Source organism: Podarcis erhardii (genome assembly GCF_964252035.2).
Source record: "Podarcis erhardii genome assembly, chromosome: 14".
Taxonomy (NCBI): domain Eukaryota; kingdom Metazoa; phylum Chordata; class Lepidosauria; order Squamata; family Lacertidae; genus Podarcis; species Podarcis erhardii.
The window spans coordinates 27,003,570-27,026,140 of NC_138503.1; the positions used below are offsets into that span (position 1 = coordinate 27,003,570).

The window sequence follows — 22,571 nt, forward strand, 5'->3', positions numbered from 1 at the left end:
CAGTTGTGTGCAGAATTGGCTTGAGGGTTACGTAAGAGAACTCGGTGGCTGGGGAGCTGGGTGGGGGGAGACGACTGGCTGCCACCTTGCTTCTCCACCCCCTCTCAGCATCATCACCCTCTAGGTCACAGCTTTTCCCCTACCCATCACCTTTCCGTAAAAAATAATAATATCCCATCAGCCGCTGGATCCAGCCTTCCCTGTCATTTTTTTAAAATAACTTTTTATTCAAAATTAAAACAAAACATATTATCCAAAAACATATCATCCTTATTCCCCCCATTTTTCCTCCCTCCCCCCACAGAACCTACCCTCCAACTTCCCTCAGTTCCAGTCTTTGAATTCTCTAAAAATGCTGTTTTCTGCATGTTACACAGTTGTATAGATCCTCAAACTATTTAGCTGATTATTATCAGTTTGTGAATGTTTATTCAAAACCAGCCAAGGAGTCCAGTTCGCTTTGTTGTGTCTTCAAATACTTTGTAAAGGGTTCCCATTCATCTTTAAAATCAGTTATCCTTGTCCCGTAGCTTGTATGTCAGTTTTGCTAGTTCTGCATAATCCATCAATTTTTCTTGCCATGATTATTTAGTTGTGGTTACTTCCGTCTTCCGTCCTTGTGCTATTAAAACTCTCGCGGCCATTGTCGCATACATGAAGATGTTTTTCAGCCGCTGGATCCAGCCTTCCCTGCCATTTCTAACAGCAACCCTATTCCTTTTTCTCACTGTTGGAGTATGAGAAAACTTCCCACCTCCTTTTCCCCCTGGGGAAGATGGTGTCAGGCCTGCATATACATCCTGGGCTTCTATGAATTTAGGAACATTGACAGGGCTGACCTAGGACATTTCGCTGCTTGAAGCAGAACAGAAAATGGCACGCACACACCCACCCAGAGGAAACCCCTGCACACTGAAAGAGGCGGATGAGAAAAAAGGAGTCTGGAGAGGAGCAGGCGGGGGGGGGGGGGCAGAGGAGGAGGAGGAGGAGGAGGAGGAAGAAGAGGAGGCAGGGGTGGGTGACAAACACAGGAAGCAGTGAACGGTGTTGTTCCTTAGGGCCTAGATCTGCCGCTCCTCCCAGCTGTCCCCAGCCTGCTGCCTGAGGCAACCACCTCATGGAGCCTCATGGGTGGGCCAGCCCCAAACATTGGGAGATGGCTTAAAACCATCAGAAGGGCCCACCTAGCCCTCCATCCTCTTCTGACAGTGGCCAACCGAATGCCTGTGGGAAACCTGCAAGTGGGAACCAAGCATACGTCTGGTCAAATTAAGGGTCCATGTAGGTCAGTATTGTCTGCATATGGACTGGCAGTGGGTCTCTGGAGTCTCAGGCCAGGGGCATACCCACCCCTTCTTAAAGATGCTGAGGACTGAAACTGGGACCTTCCATGTGCAAAGCATGAGCCCCTGAGCCACTGCAGCCCCACCCAGGAATAGAGGAATTTGTTTTATGCTGAGCAAGACCAATGGTCCCTCTAAGGGTGTGTCAGACAGAGGATGTTTCCAGGCCTACCTGGAGATGCTGAGGATTGCACCTGGCACCTTGTGCATGCAAGGCCGGCGCTCTCCCACTTTGCTATGGCCCTTCCCACTTGATAACACAGTGGTACCGCGGGTTACATACGCTTCAGGTTATATACACTTCAGGTTACAGACTCCACTAACCCAGAAATATTACCTCGGGTTAAGAACTTTGCTTCAGGATAAGAACAGAAATCGCATGGTGGAGGCGTGGCGGCAGCGGGAGGCCCCATTAGCTAAAGTGGTGCTTCAGGTTAAGAACAGTTTCAGGTTAAGAACAGACCTCCAGAACGAATTAAGTTCTTAACCCGAGGTACCACTGTACTGTTGTTTGTTTCTCTCAATTTTTTAGTTCTCTAAATCTTACCCATCCGCTTCCTCCATCCAGACAAGCAAGATAAGAGCTCAAGGACATATTCCAGCCAGGGTGTAATGCTGGACAGTGATGGGTGTGACCTGGGGAGAGTTCCGGGGGCCAGATAGAAAGGCAAGGAGGGCCACATTTGACCCCCGGGCCTGAGCCCCCTCCCCAGGTTTATAGAATTCAGCGTTCACTTGTGCCACCCACACATCTACCTTGTTTCAGTCATTGCACTGGGGTATTGGGGCGACGGATTTTGCTAGCTTAGCTGTTATGCCACTGGTAAAGCCTCTCAGCTGGCATAACTCTAGTATAGGATTGCCCCCAAGGAGGTTTTTAAACATTAGCTAGACACATAAAAACATTTACTAGGATCTCATGGTTTTGTTATTACGGGACTGAGTGGCGCATGCTACCCATGAAAATATTATTATTTTTATTTCAATTGCTTTTCCAATACATAAACTATGGAGAATGGTGGACTTTCATCTCAACCTCCAGATCACAGACACTGACGTATATTAATATTTAACAGAAAATAAAATCTCTGGGTTAAAGAGCCTTGCTTCTAGTAGTTTGTTATTGGGGGGGGGGTGCGCTGAAAAGCCATTCTCATCACTTAAAAGGGCACATTATTCGATTTACATAATCCTGAAGGAAGCTTGTAAGGCACCAGACTCTTATTGTGCCAGAAAAGGGATCCAGACCGTATAAAATTAGGACGACTCTGTCCTTTTCCTTTCGGTTATTTTTCCATTATGAGAATGTCCAAAACTCTTTGCCAGAAAGCAACCCTGTCTAGGGCTTTGGAGACAGATCTGTGGGTTTGCAGGTAGCCTTTGGAGTAATCCTAACACTCCCATAACCATAGAAAATTTACAAGCAAATTTTGTAGTTGAAATAGATTGGTGAGGAAGGTTCTGACCAGGCCAAAGCAAATGAATGAAAACAAGGTCAAAATCCAGTCTAATACATTGCACAGTTATGGGAGCCGCTCTTAACCATTAGCTATACAATAAGGGTTGGTTACTAGAGGTTCAGTGGACCCCGTACGGCCACCAGGGGCTTAACCTCTACTGTCTAACATCGCCCGTGACCCCAAAGAAACTCACCCACCCAGTGCTATTTTTCTAGAAAAAGAGGGGCCAGAACTCACCATGAACGCCTCCCTCGTTCTCTAATACAGTGGTACCTTGGGTTAAGTACTTAATTCGTTCCGGAGGTCTGTTCTTAACCTGAAACTGTTCTTAACCTGAAGCATCACTTTAGCTAATGGGGCCTCCTGCTGCCGCCGCACCACTAGACTATGATTTCTGTTCTCATCCTGAAGCAAAGTTCTTAACCCGAGGTACTATTTCTGGGTTAGCGGAGTCTGTAACCTGAAGCGTATGTAACCTGAAGCGTATGTAACCCGAGGCACCACTGTAATGGCAATGGCGCCCACCTGAGAGATGCTGAAACTGAGTTCTGCCAAGTTATGGCTTTAATAAAAGCCCTGCACCCACTCACCATTATCTGTGGGTTTGGAGTGAGCTTTCATCAGTATGCTTATGACCCTCAGATTCTACATCTCTTTTCCACCAGTTTCAAAAAGCTGTAGAAGTGCTGAATTGTTGTTTGCGATCCATAGTGGACTGGATGCAGGCCAAAAAACCCAAAAAACTATCAACAACAACGAAGCTCAGTTCAGACCAGATGGAGGTGCTGCGGGTGGGCACATGATGCTATGGACTGGAGTCCTACTCTTTCTTAAGGTGAGGTCTGCAGTCACGGTGCTTTTAGATCCAGCCCAATCTTCAGAAACTTAAGCAGCTTCTGTGGCGTGAACTACACCCCACCAGCTAAGACTATGTATACACCCAATACCTTTAAAGCATATTTGAAGCACGTTCTTTCCCTCAAAGAATTCTGGGCCTTGTAGTTTGTGAAGGGTTGCCAGGAAACGGAACTCTGTGAGCTGCAAACTACACTGCCCAGAATTCTTTGAGGGCAAGAATGTGCTTCAAATGTGCTTTAAAGGTACAGGGTGGGAATCACCCAATGAACCCCAAGAGCAGAAGGTCTGCATGAGGACTTCTGCTTAAGCAAAGGGGCTCCCACCTCCCTTTCCCCTATGCCTTTTACCTCCCAAAATTGGCTCTGGGTGGGTCGGGAGAACTCCCTCAGGTTTCTCCTCTGCCACTGACTGGCTGCGTGGCCTTGGTCATGTCACTCTCACCCAACCTTTCATCTGCTAAAATTGAAATAACAGAAGTCCTGCCTCAAAGGGTTGTCACAAGGGCAAATTGGCAAGTGCTTTGCAAATACAAAGTGCACACATGCATATATAAATGATAAATAGCATCAGGACTATTTCTTACCATTATTTATTTATATTTATTCATGACCTTTGTACCCTACCTTTCCTCCAACAAACTCAAAGTGGCACACATAGTACTTCCCCCTTTCATCCTCACAACAGTCCTGTGAGGTAGGCTAGACTAGTGATTGGCTCAAGGTCACCAGGTAAGCTTCCTAGCTTAGTGGGGATTTGAATCCTGCTTTCCCAGGTCCTAGTCTGACACTCTAACCATTACACCGCTCTGTTTCTTTCCCTCTTCTTGCAATGAGTTCAGTGCAGCAAATAGGCTGGGTGTAGCAGCCAGCTGCAGTTTCCTTGAGTGCCCTGACTTTTCCGTTTGGAAAACCTGAGGGCAGGCAGGGCTACTCCGTCTTTCTGTCCTTTTTAAAATTGATGTGATCTCCTTGTCTGAAAAGCAGGATGAAAATATGGTAAAGAATGAAACAGTGAGCTATTAAGGCACCTTGCACATGCTCCAAGGCATGTTTGCTTATATTTCCACGACTCCAGCCCCCAGCTCTGGTATTCCACAGAGGCTTCAAGGCCAAACCCCCTGGTGGGAAGAAGAATTTATTATTTTATCATAGATAACAATATAAATAGTACCAAAGCCTATCATTATCATTACTGTTATTATTATTACCACCACCTCCTATTGCAAATCAGGCACTTTCCTCTGTTATCTCTTCAGCACCTGTGAAAGACATTCCTCTAAAATATTTATCCTAGTTGGTCTCTGTCTTGGATCTGATTTAACTTTATGTGTGTGCCATTTGCAGCTTTAAACTGTATGTATGTATTAAATGGTTTAAATATATGCTGTTGCTACTTGTAACTGTTTTATATATATATATATTTATTGATAAATAAATAAATAAAATATTGTATTGTAGATCACTTCCAGACACCTCATGGAAATGTGATTCATCAATGAAGTAAGTAAACATGACCTTTACACCTTAACTTTCCTCCAGAGCTGAAGGTGGCACAAACAGTTCTCTCCCCCCCCCCATCCCTTTGATCCTCACAACAATCCTGTGAGGTAGGTTTAGAGCTAGAGAGGTAGTGACTTACTAAAATGTCTCACCCGGTGAACTTTATGGCCGAGTGGGGATTTCTTGGAACCTAGGAGTCTCCTGGATACACTTTTAACTCAGTCGTTCCCAAAGTACTGTCCCCGTGGGAGGGGAGGGATTACTTGGGAAGGGCGCTAAGAGGCAAGGCGAAAGCTGCTATCCCTGGATCACGTTCATCGATTTTGTTGAATTACCGTATTTTTTGCTCTATAAAACTCACTTTTTCCCTCCTAAAAAGGGGAAATGTGTGCACGTCTTATGGAGCGAATGCAGGCTGCGCAGCTATCCCAGAAGCCAGAACAGCAAGAGGGATTGCTGCTTTCACTGCGCAGCGATCCCTCTTGCGGTTCTGGCTTCTGAGATTCAGAATACTTTTCTTGTTTTCCTCCTCCAAAAACTAGGTGCGTTTTGTGGTCTGGTGCGTCTTATAGAGCGAAAAATAGGGTAGATGGTTTTAACTGGGTTTCGAATAAATGTGCAACTGTTACTGTTTTGCCTTTCATTGTGTTATTATCTCCCTTCGTGGGCTGCGCAAAGCCAAATTCTGAATAATCCTTGTTATGGGGCAGGGGCGGGGGCACTGGGAGCGAGAGTAGATGGAACCAAGGGGGCTGACCCCCCCCCCAAAAAAAAAGTTTGGGAGCCACCGCTCTAACCACTACGGCACACTTTCTCTCCTGATTTTGTGGCTTTGCCCAGCAGCCCAGGGAGGTTGAGACGCAACAGGCAAAACCCCCGCCTTCGTCGGAAGATGGTGCGCTGCGCGGGGAGGTGGAAGGAAACTTTCCCCCTGTTTGCTCCCCTTCCGCGCCGCCTGGCCTGTCCCGGGAGCGGCGTCCGGAGTGCCAGGGCCGCCGGCAAGCGGCCTCCTCCTCCTCCTCCTCCTCTCTCCGCCCCCTCGCTTCGCCTCCGGCGGGGGCGGCCCGCGCATTTGCATGAGACTCAGACGGGCCGCGGAGCGCGCGTTTTTACGCGCGCAAGAAAACGCAGCGAGGAGGAGGAGGAGCTCGGGGAGGGCCCGGCCGACGCAGGCGCTGCTCTAGCCACCGCCAGAGGCGCCTTCACCGAGGAGCCGGAGAAGAAGTCAGGAGAAAGTTTGAAGCAGGAGGAGGAGGAGGAGGTTGCTGCAGCAGCTGCGGCGCGCTCTTCTGCTTTGTCCCCAGGCCAAGGCGGCCAGCGGCCGCCCCTTGCAGCTTCGACCCCGACGCGCGCCGCCTTTGTGCAGCCGCGGCCGCCTGCTCTTCGCTGCTGCAGCTCGCGGGCCGCCGGAGCCAAGCGGGTCGGCCCGGGGGCCGCCGCCGCCGCCGCCAAGTTCGTCTCGTCGAGGGAAGTTGTTGGGTCTTTGGCGGCGCCTCTCTCGCTTTCTCTCCGTCGTTTTCCCGCCGCCGGCTGGCCGTCCTCTCTCGCGTCTCCGTCTCTCCTCCTCCCCGCCTGGGGCCGCCGGCGGCGCAGCCATGTCGTCCATCCTGCCCTTCACTCCCCCCATCGTCAAGCGCCTGCTGGGCTGGAAGAAAGGCGAGCAGAACGGGCAGGAGGAGAAGTGGTGCGAGAAGGCGGTCAAGAGCCTGGTGAAGAAGCTCAAGAAGACCGGGCAGCTGGACGAGCTGGAGAAGGCCATCACCACCCAGAGCGTCAACACCAAGTGCATCACCATCCCCAGGTGAGGAGAGGGCGCCTCTGGGCATGGGCAGAGGGCCGGCGGGCGGCCAAGGCGGAGGCGGGGAAGCAGGTGCCTCTGGGGTCCTGCCACACTTCCCGCTGCTTTTGCTTTTGGTTCCCCCTCCGAAACCTCTTCTGGCTAGGCTGGGGAGACCCCTTCCCCTCCTTGAACCACCTGGTGGCCCCACAGGAAACCACGCCGACCGGTTCTTCCGCAACGCGGCGAGGAAAGTGGGTTGCTAAGCGGGATCTCCGGCATGTCGCTTGTAAGCGTGCATTTGGACTTGGTCTTATGCGGGGGTGGAACAATAGCAAAAAAGTGGGGGATCGGCTGTTCTTCCTCCTTGCCCCTGTGCAGCGCGTTGAGGCTGCGATCCGAGCACCTACCCCATACCTGGGAAGAAGCCCCTTTGAACTCATTAGGGTCTGCTTCTTGGTAGACATGGTTAGGATTGTGCTGAGAGTTTTTTGAAAACTGGATCCATCAGTCCGAATGAAAGGGTGGTATAGTTCTTAGAAGTGCCCCTGTGTAAAAGGCCTGGGATCTCCTTTATTCATTCAAGGTGCTGTGTAAGCCACCTTTGCCAACCTGGTGCCCCCCAAAAGTTTTAGACTACAACTCCCAAACACCTGGAGGGTGCCTGGCTGGGGGAGGCTGATGGAGCCTCTTGCACACAGCTGGACACTTTGGGGACAACCTCTCCACACCTCGGAGCATTTACACATCCTTAAGGAGCTGGAAATGCAAGGAGTGTAACTACTGCTTTTTAACTTTATGTCCTGCAAATCTATACACATGCATTTTCTAAAACAGCTTTTGAATTCTTTAAATCTCACTGTATATCGTGGAAAATTATAAACAGAATATTTTCTTTTAAATATAAAGTTGATTTCTATCATGAAGTACTTTCTGTTGGCATTCCCCAACCTGGGGCTCACCATGCCAACTGTGGCTGGTGGGAATTGTAGTCCAAAACATTTAGTGGGCACCAGGTTGTGGAAAGCTGCTTTATAGTCTTTGTTTATAGTCTTGTCTTTGGAAGGTCAGCTCACCTGCTCATAGTTCTATTTTGGCATTTTAGAAAGCCCAAGTGAGTGAGTGAGCGAGTGCTTTCATCAAGAAGACTTGCTGCAGCTGTATTCATGTATTGTTATTAATATTACCGTATTATTAATTACCTGCCCATCCCTATAAGGTCCAAGGGCAGCTTACAGCAATTGAAGAACAATGTTGAAAACAGTTCAAAACAACTTATAGTTGCAAGAAATAAGATGGGACGTACACAACTGAAATGTCAAATGCCAGGGTCAAGAGGTGTCTTTTCAGCATTCCCCAAAAGCTGTATATTGAAGAGGCCAGATTCACATATATGGCAGTAGCTCAGCAGTAGAACATCTGCTTTGCTTGGATGGCATCTCCAGGAATCACTGGGGAATGTCCCCTGTCTGAAACCCTGCTCTTGATGGGCCGAGGGTCTGGATTGGTATAAGGCAGGTTTGTATGTTTCAAAACAAGGATGCGGAACCTGTGGGCCTCTGGGTAGGACTGAGGAGCATGAAAGATCTGGTCTTCCCTGGAAGCAGTTAGTAGTTAGTTAAGCTCAAGCATATATATGAGGGAGGTGCACCTTGATTTAGAAGCAGGTGTGAAGTGACTCATTTCTAGGTACAGTGATATCTTGGGTTAAGAACTTAATTCATTCCGGAGGTCCGTTCTTAACCTGAAACTGTTCTTAACCTGAAGCACCACTTTAGCTAATGGGGCCTCCCGCTGCTGCTGCACGATTTCTGTTCTTGTCCTGAAGCAAAGTTCTTAACCCGAGGTAATATTTCTGAGTTCTTGGAGTCTGTAACCTGAAGCGTATAGGTACCATTGTATCTGTATGCAGGCAGCTAGACACTCTGATACAGGAAACCCCTCCCCTGTACTGGAAGTCAGGCTCATGCAGACGTCCTTAAAGTAGTGTACCTTTAAGCATTGAATGTAGTGCTCCTCAGCGATGTCTGGATAAGTGATGGACAGTCTTGATCCATAGCAGCTCTTGTGTATCTCTTCCCTCACAACCCACAGAGGTACTGGTAGACTTGTGATTGCAGAATAATAATAATAATAATAATAATAATAATATATTTTTTAATTTATATCCCGCCCTCCCCAGCCAAAGCCGGGGTCAGAGCGGCTAACAACAGCAAAAATAGCACAATTTACATAAAATCACAGTCAATTAATTACCGTATTTTTTGCTCTATAAGACACACCAGACACTAAGACGCACCTAGTTTTTGGAGGAGGAAAACAAAAAAAACAAAAAAATATCCTGAATCTCATAAGCCAGAATAGCAAGAGGGATCGCTGCACAGCGATCCCTCTTACTGTTCTGGCTTCTGGGATAGCTGCGCAGCCTGCATTCGCTCCATAAGACACACACACATTTCCCCTTACTTTTTAGGAGGGAAAAGGTGAGTCTTATAGAGCAAAAAATATGGTAATATACATTCAAAAATCAATTCAGAATCAAATTAATGGCAACTCAAGAACAGCCTCAGTCATCTTGATGTCCTTTAGATGTCAGAGGCTTCAGCTTCTGCAGGCACGAGGCTGATGGGAATTCTAGCCCAAAACATATTTGGAGGGCATCAGGTTGGCGAAGGCTGCCCAAGAGCAAGGCCTTCCTTAACTTGCATTTGTAGAATACAGTAGGTGTGTTATGCAAACTGGGGAGCCTACAAATATTCTGTTGGGGTCCGTGCATCCATATCTCATTTACTTTCCTCTTCTGTTGGAAATAACAGCGTGAGTCTCTTGCTTTATTTCCGTTAGTGCCAAACGCTGGTGTTCCTTCTTCCTTCCACTTCTACGCAAAAAACCTTGCACGTAACTAACTGCGTTGAAACCAGCACGACTGTTTTCCAGGACTCTTGGTGGGCCCAGGCGACTGCAGCTCTTTCTTACGGGCAGGGCAGTAACACCTAAGCTGAACAGGGTGGGGATTATTATATGGGCCAAGTAATTAATCATGGTTGTTATTTTGGCCATTCATTCTTTACATTCCGTGCGTGGCTGTCATTGCGTGTGCAGGCACACACCACTCATGTTTTGCACGCATGAGCTCGGAAGTTTGTAAAGTTTCAGAAGTGTCTTTGAGGGGTGGGAGCTGCTGTGCTTAGCGTTCTGTTATGAGGTTTTGCTGAACTGGAAAAACTGAGCTGTTTGGCAGCTTTGAAAATTTTCTTTTCTTTTGAGCTATAAGGCATCATCACTGCTTCTCTCTCTCTCTCTCATTAAAAAAGGCTAAAGTTCATACTATACAGTCCAGAAAGTCCTGAAATAGTGCTTTCTCTCTCTGTGTGTCTCTCCCCCTGTTTGTTTCCATCCTTGCCTCCTGCTTTCCTAACGCTCTGTAAATGTGTGTCTTGGCTGTCAGAATGATTTAGTATGGAGTGGCTGGCTTGCACAAAGGGGCATCTGTTGCGCTTGGCCCCTCTGGGAAGATGGAGAGTATCGTGTAGGACTGAAATGTTTCTTTGTATGGGGCGGCGATTCCTGACATCCCCCATTGTTATTTCGCTTTATTTAATTGTTTTCAGGATGTGAGTAAATCCGCTGTAAAGTTTTAAGAAATCCCAATCAGTTTGTGCTGTCCTATGCTGGTAGGTTTCAGGAGTGACTACAGATGAGGCTGACCTCCTTCCTGCATCATTTTGGGTAGGAATAAGTTGCCACCATGTGAAAAATGCTGCACCACTTTTAACATGGGTGTACATATATTATGCATTGTACGCTTCTGTGCCCAATTCAGAGTGCTGGTTTATTACAGTGTTTTACGGCTCATGACTCCAGTATTTTTCTGGAGTGCCTTTCCCAGTATGAACCTACCTGGTCCCTTAGATCAGGCTTCCTCAAACTTGGCCCTCCAGATGTTTTTGGCCTACAACTCCCATGATCACTAGCTAGCAGGACCAGTGGTCAGGGATGATGGGAATTGTAGTCTCAAAACATGAGGAGGGCTGAGTTTGAGGAAGCCTGCCTTAGATCTTCATCTGAGACACTTCTCCTGGTCCCTCTGAGGGAGGCTTGAAGGGAGGAGAAGACTTCTTCATTGGTTGTTCTCTGTTTGTAGAATGCTCTCCCCAGCAAGGTTCGCCTGCCATCTTTGTTGACATCTTTTTGTGTGGATGTGGGTGGCAGGGTGCTAATCTAGGACACAAGTGGTCAGTCTCTGATATACAATTTGTAAGATACACTTTAAAAAACAAAAGCAAAACTAGAACCATGAGTTCCTCCAACTGTCACTGGAGTGCAAAAATAATTTTGAGCGCAGGAATTTGTTCTGAGGCCCAGAACTCAACTGGGCTCACATTTAAATTCTAAATTCTAGGTCTTCCTCCCTCTTCCCCTGGGACTTGATGTACTGTGCTGCTGCCTTTGGAACAAAGGTAGACCTTGTGGGTTACACTGAGACAAGGTATTTTTATCACACTACATGTGTTAAGTTGCTTATCTTTGCTACAGTATCTGTGTTATCTAAGCCAGTTTCGTCATGGGTGGTTTGTGCCCTCCTACAGTCAGTCCTCCACAATGCTGAGTAATTATCACCGAACTGCTACTGTAAAAGATGTGCCTGTTTGAACCTACATTTAGGCCCCAGTTACCACTGACTGTAATTGTTTGCATCTCATTGCCATTCAACTCCCACTTTAGGATTGTCTCTTGTATATACCTTCCAGATAAGATTTCACTCCGTGCATCTGGTGAATTGGGCTACAGCTAACAAAAGCTTCTGCTATAATACATGTGTGAGTCTTGTCAGGGGCCTCAAGACTCCTTTGATTGTTTTTACTGCAAGAGACAAACCCAGCTGCCCCTCAGGAAATAATACAGACCAATAGCTGTCCACCCTTTTCACATGCAGATCCACCTTTAATCCCAGTATGCTCTGGTTACAGGCTGCAAGGCATTTCCTTCTTACTGCTTCACTTTCTCATCTCTTTTTATCTCTGCCTGCTTTTTACCCACCCGGCCCAATGCCCTCTAAATTCTTGCAGTGGGCAGAAGGGCTGTGAATATGTAAGTACAGTCAAACCTGAGTTCCCAAACGTCTCTGTTTTGGAACGTTTCGGCTCCTGAATGCCAAAAACTAGTCCAGTTTTCAAATGATTTTCGGAATCTGAACGGCTTCCGAGCCATGTTTTTCATTTTCCCCCCATTGACCAGCCCATTGATCCTCGGTTTTCAAACTTTTCGGAAGCCGAACGGTCTTCTGGAACGGATTAGGTTCGAAAACCGAGGTTCCACTGTATTGTTGCAGGCTTCAAGAAAGCACCTTGATCTGTAGAGAGAGTGGGGAGGTGCCATAGCTCAGTGGCAGAGTATCTGCTTTGAATGCAGAAGGGCCCTGGTTCAGTCCCTGGCAGCATCTCTAGGTAGGGCTGGGAAAGTCTCTTGTCTAGAACCCTGGAGACAGTACTGACCTAGATGGATCAGTGGTTCTTACTCTGAATGAAGACACTTCCTATATTCCTGCTTTTACAGTGTATGTGACGTTTAGTCTTGCAGCACCCTGAGACTTGTGGCGCTTCCAGACTGAGGGTTTTCCGAGTACTGCCTGTTCTTTGTTCTCCCACTGTAGGGGAGCATCCACACCATCCATAATAATCAATATTATTTATTTATTACCTGCCTTTAACTCTAAGGTCCCAGGATGGATTACAGCAGTAAAAACAGTACAGGCGACTCTCCAGTTAACATGTGTTCGACTCGTGTGTGGCTGCGTATGTGCGCGGTGGCGGGAAATAAGCAAATTGATTTTAAACTGTGAAAAGGCATGGAAAGGGCAGAAACGGCCTGAAAAGAGTGTGAAAACTAGAAACATGAAAAGAGCGGGGTGGGGGCGGGGAATGGCTAGTAAGCGCTGCTGGTTTTTTTGAAAGGCTTTTCAAGGATTTCCAGAGGTTTAGATGGTATGTACAGGCTTTTTAGATGGTGTTCCCCATTATACGCATTTTCACATATATACATTGGTGTTTCACATTATACGCGTTTTCACTCCCTATGCACATTTTAAGAACATGGCTTCTCCCCAAAGAATCATGGGAACTGCAGTTTCCTCCTTACAGAGCTACAGTTCCCAGCACCATTAACTGCCAGGTGTTTTAGTGGGGAAGTCGTGTGCTTTAAATGTGTATGGGAAGTGCGTTAAATGGTTGGTCTGGACCTGCTTAAAACTACATCGTTTTCCACACAGGAAGAGGGTGGCGATGGCGGCTCCATCAGAACAAAGTTCTGATGGGATGTTCGGATGGGCAGGTTGTGGTCAAGGTACAATATGGGTGAGGCAGTAAGTAAACCGGAAGAGAGCTAAATTTTCAGGGAATGTGGAGAATGCATCCTGAGAGCCAGGCTAGGAAATGGTCACTGCAGGACAAGCATTTGCTGGAGCCCTTTTGCCAAGTGGGTGGTGGTTCGCCTTGAACGAGAAGCCTCTTCTCCAAAAATACAATGGAGTCTTGTGGAGCACCATTGAGTGTATTGCTAGGTATCAGTTTATACCATGATAAATTTGGATTCTGCAAGTAGATGGGCTGAAACTGTACACACACCATACTGTTAAAGGACATTGAAAGCACACACACACACAGACACAGACACACACACGTCCCAGGAGTTGTTGTTTTTTAAATGTATGATGTGTGCAGCCTTGCAACTAGGATCTGGAGAGTTTTTGCTTCTAGGGACAGCCTGATTAAAACGTGTTCTTGAACTTTCACCATAGTGATCTTGGTTTTTGGTAGAGAGCGTCTGCAATTTAAAGAAATCTTGGGTATTGCTGCAACTGGCTCTTTTTGTTTCAAGAAACAAACATTCTCCGAAGAAATGGGTGTAGTTCTTCTATGAGCACAATGGTGACTTAAAAATAAATCTCTGTGCTCTGGGAATTGCCCAGAGTGTTCTTTTGCTTCCTTTACGCCTTAGCTGGGTCCTCAGAGTCATTCTATTGACTTCTGTGGTTAGATAATTAAAGTGGGATAATGTGTAACAATGCAGGATTAATGATGCCTGATGAAGTCCTGGCTGTCTGCGTTTAAATTTAGATACCCTGCAAGTGCCTTAGGAGAATGATAGTGGCTGCAAGCACAGGGTCACAGCAGATACTGTATATTAATTTCCACAGCAAGAACGCAAGTTGGCAAAACCGTCTTCAGCAGTATAACTGCTAGAGTCTATTGGGCACAAACCCTTACGAAGGAGACAGGAGATTCGTCTAGACTTGCCTGTGCTCATCCACCTCTCTGCCCTGGTGGGACTTGCAGCATTTCCACTGTGAAATTTTGCACAAAATCTGCAAGATAGATATAGATTGCAGGACTTCTGGATCGTCCAGATAAACAATTTGTCCTTGCCTGCTTTTATGTGTTGGATTAAAAATATAAAAAGGGAGAGGGGATTCCAGTTCAAAGGTGTTTGTGTTGATTGGCCGTGAAAAGCTGGAGACAGCAAGGAAGCGTTAGAGCACTGGTAGAATGTGGGTGTCTGGATGAGGCTCTCCTCCCTTGAACTTTAGCAAATGCTTGTTGTAATCCCACTTTTGCTTAAAAACGTAAGAAGAGTTTTGGTGGGTGAGACCAGAGACTCACCTGGTCCAGCATCCTGTTCATATTGGCCAACCAGATGCTTTATGGGAAATCTGTGAGCAGGACCAGACTGCAACAGCAACACTTTCCCCTCTTGTAGTTTTCAGCAACCGGTAATCACGTTATAGCCCTATCCTCCTCTGTGAGTTTGCCCAATTCTCTTTTAAAGCCCTCTGAGTCGGTGGCCATTACTGCCTCTTCTGGGAGCCCCTTCCATAGTTCTGCTATGTGCTGTGTAAAGAAATTATTGCTTATGTCTCTCAACGTTCCATTTCATTGGATGTCCTCAATTTCTCGTTTTTATAAGACAAGGAGAAAAAGCTTTTCTCTACCCACTTCCTCAACTTCACGCATAATTTTAGACACTGCTATTGCGTTGCCTCTTCCTCTCCATTTCTCTGAATTAAACAGCCCCCAAAGTTGTAAACTTTCCTCTTAGGAAAGATTCTGGATGCTGGAATCTTTGGCCTGCACTCTTCCAACCGGATTATGATCTCTTGGGGAATTGCAAACAGGAAGCCGAGGAGAGCAGGAGTCCATTGCTAACACCTGTGTGTCTTGCATCTCCTGGTATATGTTGGGATGTTTTTGGCACCACACAGCTATTGGAGGCAAAGGGATGGGAGAAGGGCTGTGCACCATTTTAAAGATGGAAAGAAGGGCCTTCAGGGCACCTTGCAGTGGAAAGAGGGGCAAGGGGGGGTTTTTGATAAATTCACAGTAGCCTTTGTCCACCTGGTGCCCTCCAGATGTTTCTGACTGGAGCTCCCATCAACCTGTGTTGCCTGGGGCAAATGGGAGTTGTAGTCCAGAATGTCTGGAGGGCACCAGGCTGGCAAAGGCTGGTTTATAGCTTCGTAATGTTCATTGCAGGGTATAATTTTCCTAGTGTGACTCCCATAAACTATATTCAAAGATAATTATAGAGTTCATTCTTCCTTGTGCTGTAATATTACAGAGGACCTCTGCGTGCGCTATCTCAGTAATAACAACAGCCCTTTGAAGGTGGCTAGTATCTTTCCTCAAATTGAGATAAGGGGCAATGAGAGGGCAGTCCCTTGCTTGTGGGTTAGCTACTGCGCTCGTTTCAAGGCTTTATTACTTGTGTATAAAGCCCTGTATGATTAAGCAGCAGAGAATCTGCAAAGCTGTATCTCCCCCTGGTTGCTCAGATCTGTGGCTGAAGATTTGTTGATGGGGTCCCTACAGTAAAGCATGCTGCTACTAGCTTATGGGCTTTTAGTGTTGTGGCAGCAGCCCTATGGAATGCCCTAGATGTGAAGCAATCCCCAGCATTGTGATCTTTTTGCCATTTGTTGAATATTTTTCTCTTCTCCTAAGTCTTCCTGGATTAGTCCATTCACGGAATCTTTTCTTTGATTCATAATGCATGACTACTCACATGGTGATGAGATTCTTTGTAAGGGTATGAAATAAAGAGGGCTGGTGGTGCCTGTGAGTGTGAGGGCCTGGCTGTATTCTGATGATTGTGTCTTTGCTTGTTAAGCCAAGATGCAAGCCTTTTGCCCATGCAATTAGCGCCTTCACTCCTTCCTTTACTGTGAGCCATGTTTAAGCTGGGAAGTCTGTAATTAATCATCAATTCCCTGAAAACTATGGCTACCAGCTTTGGAACATGCCATGAATAAAACAAAGTTTTACTCCATAGCTTGTTCTGAATGGGGAACAGTAGTTTCCCTGTAGTTTCTCAGTTCAGATGGAACAGTAAACTATGGCTAATTAGAGATTTGCTGGTTTAATGTTTTTCATGTGAGGGGAGAATCAAAGGAGCTGGTTCATATTTCAGCTTAATAAGGAAATACAGCCATACCTTGGTTTTCGAACAGCTTGGTTCTCTAACGTTTTGACTCCCGAATGATCGAAACCCGGAAGCGACTGTTCCGGTTTTTGAACGTTATTTTGGAAGCCGAACATCTGACAGGGCTTCCACAGCTTCCGATTGGCTGCAGGAGCTTCGTGCAGCCAATCAGAAGCCGTGCTTTGGAAGGCTAATGTTTTGGAAGTCGAAAGGACTTCCGGAACGGATTCCCTTTGACTTCCAAGGTACAACTGTACTGACCATAGCAAACCATTGGCTAAGTCTCGCATGCTATAAAAATAATGTAAGCAGCAGCAGCAACAACAACACCTAATGTAAAAAGGAAGTGAGATGACTCTTAATTGCTGGGAATCACAAGTGGGGAGAGCAGTGATGTTGCACTCAGGTCCTGGTTTTTGTCAGGTTTCCCACAGGCATCTGGCTGGCCACTATGAGAACAGGACCCTGGGCTAGGTGTCCACTGGCTTGATCCAACAGGGCAGTTCCTGTGAGCCCCAATCATGCCTGGTTCAAAGATCAGGATCTTTCCGAAGGGACTTAATATTTATTACTCGTTTTCCAGATGCATCGTTTTAACAGTCTTTAAATGCAGGGAAGGCAGCTGACTTTGGCTTTTAGTTGAAAACATCCTTTTTATAGTTAGCTATGTGCCACCTCTGGGCACGCCTTAGCATTCCACAGATGTTTGGCGGTAAACCTTAACCAGTCTTCATAATACTGCAGCATTCATCTCTGTGGGCTCCTTGCATGCACACCCCATCTCCCAGGCCATTTTTGACGGATTGCTTATCCATCACTCTGCTGTGATCTGCTGTGGAGCCGCTTTACCCTGGAGCAAGTCTACCCTCTCTGATATTTTCTGCTCCTTTATTTCTCTCTCTTTATCTCTTATCCTTCCTCTAAGAAACTCAGGGTGGCATTCACAGCGTTATCCAACTTATGCACTCACCTGTCCTGCATGGTAGGAGAGACACTGGTTGACCCAGTGTTGCTTACTGAACTTCATGAAATCTGGATGGTTGGAGCCAAGCTGTCCCAAGATTCTCATTTTGCCTGTTGCTCCTGAGCATCCACAGTTGGTTGCAAATGCAGGGGAGAGGAATTTGGCTTTGCTCGCAGGGCATAGAGCAGTGATGCACAAATATAGGATGGGCAATACCTGGCTTGACAGCAGTACATGTGAAAAGCAACTACGATTTTTCTTTCTTTCTGCATGGACCCTGAGCTGAATGTGAGCCCCCACATGGGCTGCTAAAAAGGCCAATGCAATTCCTGGCTGTATCAACAGAAATATAGTGTCCAGATTAGCTTTTGTCATCCTGGTTGGTTCCAGTGCTTTGATCTACAACTTCCATCATCCCTAACGCTTCACCATGCTGGCTGGAGTCATGGGAATTGTAGACCAAAGCATATGGAGGACACCAGATTGGGGAGGTCAGATCCAGATCCTAAGAAACTCTCTTCTACTTTGGTGAAGCCTTACCTGGAGTACTGTGCCCTGTTCTGGACGTAGCAGTCTAAGAAGGATCGTCATCTCTCAAGGAAGAAGGTCGTGCTGACCAAAGGGCAATGTCACACTTGCCATGGCGAGTGGGGAAGGGTTAAAAACCTTCCTTGTGTCCTGCGTCAACTGAGTGTGCTGTACAGTGGTACCTCGGGTTACATAGGCTTCAGGTTACATACGCTTCAGATTACAGACTCCGCTAACCCAGAAATAGTGCTTCAGGTTAAGAACTTTGCTTCAGGATGAGAACAGAAATCGGGCTCCAGCAGCGCGGCAGCAGCAGGAGGCCCCATTAGCTAAAGTGGTGCTTCAGGTTAAGAACAGTTTCAGGTTAAGAACAGACCTCCGGAACGAATTAAGTACTTAACCTGAGGTACCACTGTAAAACATAGTCTCTGACTCCTCTTCTGCCGATTGTAGAGGTTCCTCAATGGACACAGAGGGCTTAAAACCCTTCCTTGAACATTTTTGGTTTGTTCTTGTTGCTAAGCTCTTGTTAGCTCGGAAGCTGTGGCTCCTGCATATTGGATATGGGGAATATTTCTCTCCAGAGGCGTACAGCTGTTGCACATGTGGAACACGATGTGAAGCCAAGAAGCATGAAACCCGACTCCTTCCCCCACCTCTTTCTCCTCACCCTTAATGAATTTTCTGGGCAAAAGGTATCCCATTTCCAGTAAGTTCCTGCCCACTTACTTGAATTCCTTCTTTTTTTTTATTAAAAAAATAATGTATACTCTCTTTCTCCCCCCACCCAACTTCAGCAATCCATGTGGTTTACTGTTCTTCCTTACAGTCAGATCTCCAGTCCCAAGACCTTGGAAGTCACAGGTTGAAATGTTGAGTTTTTGTAACTTCTTGCCTTCTATGTCCAATTTTTGTTTTAACCTTGGTTGTAGCAGTTGCTGTGGAACAGTGATCAAAACAGAAGCCTAGAAAGCTGTAGGTTTTATTTATTTTATTTCAAAAAGGGCTTTGTTTATATTATTATTGGCTATATCGCTTTTAAAGTTAACACGCACTCACATAGTTGGTTTTTCCCCTCTGCTCCCCTCCCCTCTCTATTATTATTTATTTATTTCATAAAATTTATCCCTTGAATGCTCAACAGTGGAACTGGCTACTTCAGAAGGCGATGGACTCTCCTTTGATGGAGATTTTTTAGCAGAGGTCAGATGGCCATCTGGCAGGTATTCTTTATCTGTCATTCTTGCATTTCGGGGTTAGACTAGATGACTCTTAGGAGCCCCTTCCACTTCTACAATTCTGTGTTTCTGGGCCGTGAGCTGCCATGATGGGGGCTGTTTTGGCCTGATGGGTTGTATAAAACTTGATAAGCAAATGAATAAATGTTTAGCCAGGTAATTCACATGTCGTCCTTAACAAATTACCTAGCATGAGGTTTGCTTTCCCTTGGAATCCTGAGCCAGCTCTGATCCTTTTTCCGGAGGCTTTCCCGTCTTACCTACCCACTTTGAGCACTGCCGTTTTGTAAGAAGAAGTGGGGAGTTGGGTGTGCCACACTTCCGTCCATGCACACGCTCCTGCACACAGTCACAGATTACAAGCCACACTTAGGGTGTGGCTCTGGTCTGCAGAAACACCTTGCCTTCAGGGTTTGTCTTTGTTAAACAACTGCGCTTTCTAAGCCTCCTGGATCCAGATCTTGGAAAAAGCCCAGATTTTGCAAGTTACAAGGGCCCTCTGGCCCTTGTTTGTTTGTCAAGTGATTCACTTTCTGATATCTGGGAGAACTTCCCATCAGTGATGTGGGAAGCTTTTATTAAGGGGCTGAGTCACTTTGCTGCTTTTTGCTGAGTGTTCAGGCTTTTGAGTCACGGCTTGGCTCACTGATGGATGGATCAGCCCTTCTTGAGGTAAGCGAAGTGCAAGTAATATCAGCCGAGGGCCTTTTGAAGGGACTTTGAAACAGTAAACCTTTTGCTGCCCAAAGAGGGCAATTTTATCTTGGGGTGGGGGGAATGATGTTTCCTAGCCACTTTTGCTTTGGCTGAAAGGGGAAGAAATGAAGAAACAAATTTGCAGAAGTTAATATCTGCAAACAAATGCAAACTTTAAAAGAATTATTATAATGTAACAACTTGCAGAATTGCCTTATGCCATATGTTTCACACTTGACCACTTTGATCTGTGAAACTGACATTGTTACAGCTGCCACACAATACTCAGGTTGTAGTTTTAAGAAATTGTTGTTTTGATGTGGCAGCAGCTATACTTTGCAACACCTTCAATGTACTCTTTTTGACACCTGCTTAAAACATTTCAGAGACTTAGATATTGACAAGTTTTAATCTCCTTTCCTGTTAATTTTAATGACCTTTTAAACATTTTTAATTACTTGTTTTTGGCTGTTATTTTAAGTGACAGTATTAATATTTCTTGCAAACTGCTTAGAGGTGTTTTGTTTTTTGGGTTTTTTTACACCGAAGCTGTGTAATTTAAGTAGAAATACTGTATGCAACATTCCAGGGAGCAAGACAGTGAGCAGGTGACCTAAATAGACCTTCTGGTCTGCTATGCAGGTTTTGCTAAGTGCTGATGGGCAACTTCAAGGCTCTTCCTTCTCAGGGGTCTTTATCTTTAAACTGGACAGCCCTTCAATGCGGGGCTGCTTTCTGCAAAATAGGATATGTTGGTGCTTCATTCCTGAGTCATTTTGAAAACCACTTATTAGTTTTGTTTCCGAACTTCTTATATCCCTTTGTAAGCCACCCGCATCCTGCATGATGGGATTGCATGTAAAATCTGAATAAACAAGTCACCCAAGAGTGGCTACAGTGTTAGACTCTGTTGGGGTGACCTGGCTACAAATCTCTGCTGAATCATTGCACATTCAACAAGCATACAATTTGTGCACCTGCGTACACAAATAGTTGGGCTGCACACCTCAACAAGTGTGCACTCTTTCACATAAACACTAGTACATGTATAGAGATGGGTTTATTGGGTTGTTTTTGTTTTTATTATGTGTTTTGTGTTTTTATATTGTGTTTTTATTAGGTAACTACCTTGAGACCTGTGGGTATAGTGCGGTATACAAATGTAATAAATAAAATAAAAATAAGTAAATTGTACCTCTGTTCAGTGTAATGTGTGAACAAGCCAGTATTCCTGGTTTATCAGGATCAAGCATTATGATGGTGCAAGCTGACCAATTGCTCCTGCTTCACTCCTCCTCCTGCTCGAGTGGGGTAAATAAACCAGGAAGATTTTGCTTCCTGCTACCTTTGAACTCCTGCCAACCTAGCAGTTCAAAAGCACGTCAGAGTGCAAGTAGATAAATAGGTACCGCTCTGGCGTGAAGGTAAACGGCGTTTCCGTGCGCTGCTCTGGTTCTCCAGAAGTGGCTTAGTCATGCTGGCTACATGACCCGGAAGCTGTACGCCGGCTCCCTTGGCCAATAAAGCGAGATGAGTGCCGCAACCCCAGAGTTGGCCACGACTGGACCTAATGGTCAGGGGTCCCTTTACCCTTTACCTTTGAACCCAGGACCATGCCTTGTTAGGGGTCATTGTATCCTGATCTCAGATTTGGTTGTCGCAGCTGGTTTATCTGGCTCAGACCTGGGTAGCAGTTGCTTGTCCACAATAAGCCACAATACTGGACTCGGTTGAGATGACCTGACTTATTACTGTGTGCAAATGTGGCTGCTATCTGTTGTCTCAACCTCTCTCTTGAGGTGGTCCAGAGGATAAAATGAAGAGCGTGATCCTAGGTATGCGATCTTGAGTTCTTTGACAGAAGGACAACTACAAATTTGAGAGCCAGGGCAACTAGACCTGGTGACTGGACCAGCCTTAGCGAGGTCTCATGAAGTCAACCCCCTTTCTGCCTCTTGCTGTTCTGTGACAGAAGCCCCAAGACTTCCAGCCAGCTAGTGTTATCTGTGTCTTGTAAGGATCTGACTTGCCTTCCTATAGTAGGTTGGTGTGATGTAGTGGTTAAGAGCATTGGACGAGACCTGGGAGACCGGGGTTCAAATCCCCACTTGACCGTGGAGCTCACTGGATATCCTTGGGCCAGTCACTCACTCTCAGTCTAACCTACCTCACAGGGTTGTTGTGAGGATAAAATGGGGAAGAGGAGAAACTATGTACATGCCACCTTGAGCTCCTTAGAGGAAAAAGGGGATAAAAATACAAAGATTATGTTAAAAAGCATTCCACCCTACCAAGATCATGGCTTTGGGGCTGGTGGGTATCCTCTGTCTTCTGGTAGCCTCCAACACTCCCTCTGAACTACAGTTTTCCCTAGTGTGGTGAGTTGACAACAACTTTTAGATTTTTATTTTTTTAAGACTAATGACAAGCAAAACTTGATTTCTGCAGAGTTCTCTTTGGGGTAGTGGTGGAAGGGAGTGTATTGTTGAGTCAAGTACTTATTCCCAAGGTGAATTTAGGACAGGGACACATTTTCTCTCCCCTCCCCACACCTGCACAAGTGAATGTTGAGATCCCTGGCCTCAGGGCATTGGCTTGCCTCAGCAAGCTTTGTGTACTGTGTCATCACTTTTCAATAGCTCTGGAGTTACTCTCCCCCCCTTCACAGGCATTTGATTTTAGCTTATGCAATGCTCACCATAATATCATCCAGGAAGACTTTATAATTATTGGA

At 46.1% G+C, this 22,571-nt stretch overlaps 1 protein-coding gene across 1 annotated transcript in view; it reads left to right on the plus strand.

The window, feature by feature from the left end:
- Positions 1-6,331: 6,331 nt before the first annotated feature.
- The window catches only part of SMAD3 (SMAD family member 3), a 58,529-nt gene continuing 42,289 nt past the window's right edge, over positions 6,332-22,571 (plus strand). The window contains exon 1 of the mRNA XM_081839159.1: positions 6,332-6,961. Within this exon, the coding sequence (XP_081695285.1) occupies positions 6,756-6,961 (206 nt within the window). The 5' untranslated portion in view covers positions 6,332-6,755. The remainder of the gene's footprint in view (positions 6,962-22,571) is intronic.